The sequence below is a fragment of the Poecilia formosa genome, unplaced genomic scaffold, assembly GCF_000485575.1.
Source record: "Poecilia formosa unplaced genomic scaffold, Poecilia_formosa-5.1.2 Scaffold671, whole genome shotgun sequence".
NCBI lineage: Eukaryota > Metazoa > Chordata > Actinopteri > Cyprinodontiformes > Poeciliidae > Poecilia > Poecilia formosa.
The window spans coordinates 8,243-14,829 of NW_006800610.1; the positions used below are offsets into that span (position 1 = coordinate 8,243).

Below are 6,587 nucleotides of genomic sequence, written 5' to 3' on the forward strand. Positions count from 1 at the left end.
TGGAAAATCCCAATGGGTATGAATACTTTTGCAAGACACTGTAAGTTGAAGGACACTTAATAAAACACTCCCAGATGCAAAGTCTGAGTTTAAAAAGAAAAAAAAAAGATTATACAAAGAAAAAGCAGTTACAGCAACAATTCCAAAGATCTGAATTTCTATTCCAGCAATCAAAATCTTCAAAATCTCCTTTTTTCATCTGTGTTCTAAGTTTTTGTATGAGCAGATACACATGATTAACATGGGAGATTACATAGAAAATTTTAATATGAACAAAAATAGGGTTTCAGGAAGGAGGTGGTGTCAATGCTCCACTCTGTTGCAGTCATATATGGACTTTTTTTCTTACTTCTTCTTGTAATATTTCCCACACACTTGTGGGAAGCTCCTCGGTCAAAGAGTCACCTATTGGTATAACCTCGACCAGTGCCAGGCAACTCCCTCTTTGCACCTTCTGCTTGCTATGAACTCAAGCAGCTGCATCCAAATAATCTGAAGGACAAGTTCTGCCTCCAGGTTAGAGTATCTTTCCATATCAGACAGAGAGATGACCTCTTCAGTTTCTTTGTGCTGAATAAACTTATAGTGATTTGGGCTTCCACACTTAGGCTTCATAACAGAAATCAAGATTTCAGCACACAAAACAAACATGCACTAAAACTATTTATTTGTATCATCTCAATACTGTGGAAGCCCTTTTCTGTCACTTTGATGGGAAAAAAAGTTTTATTTCATAATTATGATGTGGTTTCTTATTATTATGACTTGGTTATTCTAATGAGATACTGTCTAATAATTATGATGTGGCATTTCACTGATATTGTCTATTGATTATGACTTAGCTATCTCATAGTGGGCCATTGGGATACTGAGAGATGGGTGAGACAAGTTCAGCTTGGTAGACAGAAGTGAGTCTTACTAATACAACAGAGTAATAATGAGTGGTTTTACAAATGTTGAAATCTTGCAAATTTTGAAAGAATCCCATAATGTCAAATTAAGCCTCCAGACATTAGTTAGAAATAAGACTGGAAAAGCGTCTTATTTCTAACTATGCATGATGATGCACATGCATAGTGTTATGAGAAAGCTAAGCCATAATAATGAGATAGTAACTTTAATATGACCTAGGTATGTCACAATTATGAGATAAAAGTTCTTTTTGTCCACCAGATTGGCAGAAATGAGCTTCTATACAATAAACAAACAGTTTCACAAACAGATCCTGACTTTACAATTTACAGTGTTCATTTATGTTGAATTTAACATTTTTAAATGCACATTTAATTGCAAACAAGACAAGGGATATTTTGTCATTTTAAAGTAATTCTGCAGTTAAGTTTCTCAAAACAGTATAATCTATTGCTGTACAAATATTTGGATTGATAACCAAAAGTTTTTATATTGCTGAGTATAGATTTGACATGGCCACAACACGTTAGTGTAGCTGTCACAGTGTAACAGTTACTAAATAACTTCACTGACAGAGGGTTCACGATGCATCACAGGAAGTTCCAGTTTCTCACACTTTGTTACTCTCAGGGTTAGATGCTGAGCTATCTCATTGGGATCTGTGTAGAATGCTGCAGGAATATTCTGTTCAATAGAAAAATATCAAGTAAATGCACAATACAATACGAACTCTTAAAATGTCATTAAAAAGTTATGATTCACATAGAAAGAAAGGGAAAATGACAATTCTATACAAAAATTTCACTATCAAGAAAATAATCAGATGTAAATAATCTTGATAACTTTGAATAAGTCTGCTCGTTAAGTGTCATCCCTTTTCTTTTAAATTAAATGGTCGGAATGTGTTACTTTCAGCAGTTCAATAAATTCCAGTTATGCAACCTAATTACATAACTGGTCAGGTTTAATTATGAAAATGTGCACTGAAAAAGATTAGGTGAAACAGCATACATTTACATAAACTGAGAAATGTAATTTCACAGTTTTGTGGTGTAAATCAGATATAGTGGACAATATTTCCAATCTCCTGGTAGTTTGGGGAGGTGCTCAGACACCTCTGCAATTTTAATTTCACCCTAGCAAAATGGCTTTACAGTTCAAACAAGAAGGCAGCCCCTCTGACCAGTTTGACAAAGCGAGGAAAATCACTACACCAGCAGAACTTCCAGGGGTGCCAAGTCCAGTCCTTGAAAACTATTGTCCTGTAACTCTTAAGGTAGCTCTTGTGGACTCTTGTGATCATACAAGAGGCAAATACGACCCAAACCAGATTTTTGCCCATATGTGAGCCATATTTTTTCATAGATTTTTTATATCTGCCTTGAAAAATCTAACTTTTTCAAGACAGTCTGAAAAGGCTAATTCAGATCTTTTCACTCCAACAAAATCAGATTTGTGCTACTTCCATGTGTTACTAAATCAGATATGTATATGATAGTTTTCAAAGTGTCTGCAGTCAGAACAGTCATGCTGCATTTTAGTAGTCCTTTACATTATTGATGTGAAGATGTGTATTAATTCTGTACCAGAAGAAGTCGGATGCTGTAAACCTGGAAGTAAATAATGGCTGAATCAAGTAGTGTTGACACTCTAGGAGGTGCTAATCAATGGATGGAAGTTCAATGTAAACTTCAAAATCAATCCATAGTTGGTGGCATGTATTATGTGGCTCAACAGAATCATTTAAAAATAAGCATTAAGGAAGCAGGCCTGGAGAAAAATTGTGGTGCCTCCAGAAAAGATTGAAAATAATTTGACCTTAGAGAAATGTTAAACTGAGACGTGTCCACTTAGTAGCATTACAGGTGTCTTCAAGCTTGTAGTCAGTTTGTCTAATAAAAGGGTGACAAGAATAAAAAGCCTTTCAAAGACAAAGTTGCAAAAGATGCAGAAAATAAGCGAGCTTGTGGCTGCTATTAAAAGAGCGCAGTCATTTTGGAACACATGGTCAGCCAGGTTAACATGCTAAAAGCAGACAAGCTACTTTCAACATGGATGCTACGCAGAGACCTTAGGAGCTTCCCTCACATGCAAGCAGAACATTATTCTGACGTTCAGTAAATAAAACGAAATTGTCATCCTCATTGACTTTAGAAAGGAAAAGTTTATTTTGATTTAACATCCGACTGTGTAGAAGAATGCATATGTGTCTTCTTATGTAAGCTTCTGGTTTCAACTATATTTTTCTTTTAGAGCACATACTGATATGGATGACATTGTGTTAAAGTCAGTCTCACTTTTCACCTGGACAGAAATACAATCTCGAGCAGCACCCGGAATGGAAGTTTTGAAGCCTACTATCATAGGTAAAGCCTCCCAAAGTCAGAAGACACGCCTTGAACTTGACGGGGCTTTTTGGTTTAAGCGAGTCTACTTTTTGTCACATGAAAATCATCAAGTACAAGTAGAGATACACACTGACTGATGATCACCTTGTGAGCTGCCTTGCAACCACTTCATACTTCCCAGCCTGTGAGAACCTGGCTTCTTTCTCCCAGTGTGAGAAATCCCACTGAAGTAGACATAAACAATTACTTTAAAATAGCTTAATTTTTTTAAATCCCATAACTGGATCTGTTTGTTGTGGATGTGTTTGCATAAATGTATTTGTGCGTTTGTGATGCTGAGAACAGACTAGCAGATCTAAACAAACTTGCAACTTCAAAAGTAGGTCTTGGTTCAAAAAAGGTTGGGCACCCCTGCTGTAAGGCATATAACAGTTTGTAAAGGTCTGCTCATGCTCTAATGTCACAATTCATTCCTATATCACAATATGATCCAAGTACCCACCTTAAGTTCTGTTATTGAATTTTCTCTGGTACTGAACTCTCGCAGCATGTAATCTTTTCCATCCTGAAATTTAAACAGTAAAAATTAATTTTCACTTAGTATGTCCAATGAACATTTGGACATATTTAGTATATTGGTTTTACTGCAAATATGACAAAATTCCAATTACTCCTTATGAGTTGCATTAAGGTGATTCCATTGCTATTCCACAGCTGGTTCTAATGCAATATCCTATAATGAGTTACAGTGGGTCTCAAGGGTATGGGGAGAATTCAACTAAAAAATGCGTTATCAGTTCAGAAGAGGAATGAAATGTTGTTGCAACTCAAGATAAAGAAGTTACTTCAAAGACATGTTTTAGAAATAAAAGTAATAACTAGAAAAATTTGCATTTCCTGTGAAAATGCAGTGTGAATGCTGAAAGCTGAATGATTTTGGTGAAAATTACAGAAACATTTAGAGTCAACTTCAGAAGTGTTGCAGATATGAAAGAAGTAGGCAAAAGCAGCAGAATAAAGCAAAATCATGCAAACGTATATAGATAAAACTGCTGAAAAGGAGTAAAAACTTTCAATCAATGCAAGAATCCCACCCAAAGAGTATTAGAAATTAGTGTAGAACAGTGCTTAACTGTAAGGGCACTGCAGTTTATGAGGTAAAATTAGTTAAAAAGGTAAAGCTAACTGAAATACTATTGTTAATATCTAGCCTAGCACTAGCATGTTGACCTACTGTAACATATTCCATGCATTGTGGAAAAGAAACAAAACAGTGCATGTTGTTTAGACTGTCAAAATGCCGGAGAGTCCAACACAACCTCCAACTAAGCAATCTGGCAGATGACTCATCTCTCTACCTGCCTCTGCAGCAAATTAACCAATTTAAGGCCGACTTCAAACCTAACCCTAACCCTCAAATAGCCATATCTTAATTTTATTTCTGATTTCCATGTGTTTGACATAATTGAAAAACTCTGAATCCACACTTTCAGAATCTGTAAATAACTCAAAACACCTCTGAGGAGGTTTGTTTATGGCTTTGCTATGGTCAGTCACATTTTCTTCGGACCATTCTAACCAGGAACACAAAATTATGTTATTGAGAGTATGTTCTTAATAAGGCAGATACCTGAAAATAGCTAAGGAACATAAACATATCAGGACATAATAAGCACTACATGACATTACATTCTGTCAGGAAGAACTTTATTTGGCGTGGTACATCAACTTACCTCATAATAAACTCGAGTATCATTTATTCTAATCAAGACGCCGTCCACACGCAGGAAGAAACGCTGCAATAAGAAGAAACTGGATGGCATCACTCTCTGTGTATTGAAAAAAAGGAAGAACGTTGCACATTTATTAAACGTCAGTAAATGTCCAACTGAAGCAATATGCATTTGAAATCTACAGTAAAATTTTAGTTTTCTATCAGAACTACAAAACATCAAGCCCCTTAACTTTTTCTACATTTTGTACATTATTTTACATCTCAAGAAATTTGATTATTATGAAAAGGTTCTATATATTTTTGTCACCGAGTGTGTGTGACAAAAATATATAGTGAAATATTTTAAGCTTTTGTCTCTTGTAAATTTGTTGGTTATGGCTTATAAAAAAATTAAACCTCAAAATTCAGCGTCTCACAACTAGAATTTTACATAAAGTAAAAACAGGATATTTTCAACAAAAATGTCAGGGTTCTGATAAGCATGTTTATTTCTACCTACTAAATCCTTTATAGGGCCTTCTATAAAGGATTCTATGGCATGGCATTGACGCAATTAGTCTGCAGCACAACTGAGGTGAAATGAACACCCAGGCTAATGGCCTGCATTGAGTTTGGTCTCTCTAATCTTCCTTTGTCAAATTCAGGTCAAGCCAGTTTGTTGGCAAATAAAGTACAGTAACACCATGATAATTTAACCAGTTTTTAGTACCCTTTGGTAAGTTCTACTGGAAACTTAAATCAGCAGAAGGAATCATAGAGCGATGTAAAATGACCTGGTAGATGGCTTTATTGATTGTGGACTTCAGGAAACAACCAGATGATATGGCACCCAGAGTTACAAACCTGCTCAGCTATCCTCTGTGCTCCTGGTCAGTAACCCAACGAACTCATTATCCAAACACCATCTGGTCCATATCATCAGCAGAGTTGGCTCCTGTCACTTTCACCTGATCCTGCTCATCTCTTCTAGGCGAAAGTCTCGTCCCTTTAAATGCACTGGTTTCCCGGTCCTCTGGTCATCCCTGCTGCAACCTCTACATTTGCATATTTTATTTTGTAAATAAACCTTTAAAAAGTCTCTTTGCCTGAGTTTATCTGCATGTGGGTCAGAAGCATCACTAAAACCATGAAGAACACTCTCGACCATTTGACCCAGCAGATGATCTCAAGGAAACTTTAGCCAAACAACACTCCCTAATTCAATCTCATGATGCAGTTCTCCGATCTCTCAGCAAGCAGTAGGAGGTTACAAATCAGCATTTGGATTACCTGATCTCACTTTTCCAGTGGAGTGAGGCTGAGCACTCATCTCCTCCAGAAGATGGCGCAAGCACTCCATCAGTAGCTCAAAAGATAAGTTCTACTCACGAATTCAGAGCTCTGAATACAAATAAATTATCTGGGGACAGTGGCGGTCACAAGGGCTTTTAACTTCAGTGTTCTTTAGTCTTATACTGTTCGCCCCAATCATTTCCCCATGACGATTCTAAAATCTCCTTTATTTTGGGTCTCCTTACAGGTGTTACGATCCGCGTTTCCCCATCAGATACGGGTTTCCCTGCGTGTCCTCGCCGCTCCGCAGCGTGTGCTTG

At 36.6% G+C, this 6,587-nt stretch overlaps 1 protein-coding gene across 7 annotated transcripts in view; it reads right to left on the minus strand.

The window, feature by feature from the left end:
* Positions 1-646: 646 nt before the first annotated feature.
* Positions 647-6,587, minus strand: part of tiprl (TIP41, TOR signaling pathway regulator-like (S. cerevisiae)) — a 28,331-nt gene continuing 22,390 nt past the window's right edge. For 4 of the 7 annotated variants that reach the window (XM_016666171.1, XM_016666170.1, XM_016666172.1 and 1 more), the window contains 3 exons: positions 4,994-5,089; positions 3,763-3,825; positions 3,491-3,674 (listed from right to left, as the gene is read on the minus strand). In XM_016666171.1, the coding sequence (XP_016521657.1) occupies positions 3,528-3,674; positions 3,763-3,825; positions 4,994-5,089 (306 nt within the window). In that variant the 3' untranslated portion in view covers positions 3,491-3,527. The other 3 variants (XM_007542271.2, XM_007542267.2, XM_016666173.1) reach the window with 3 other exon arrangements.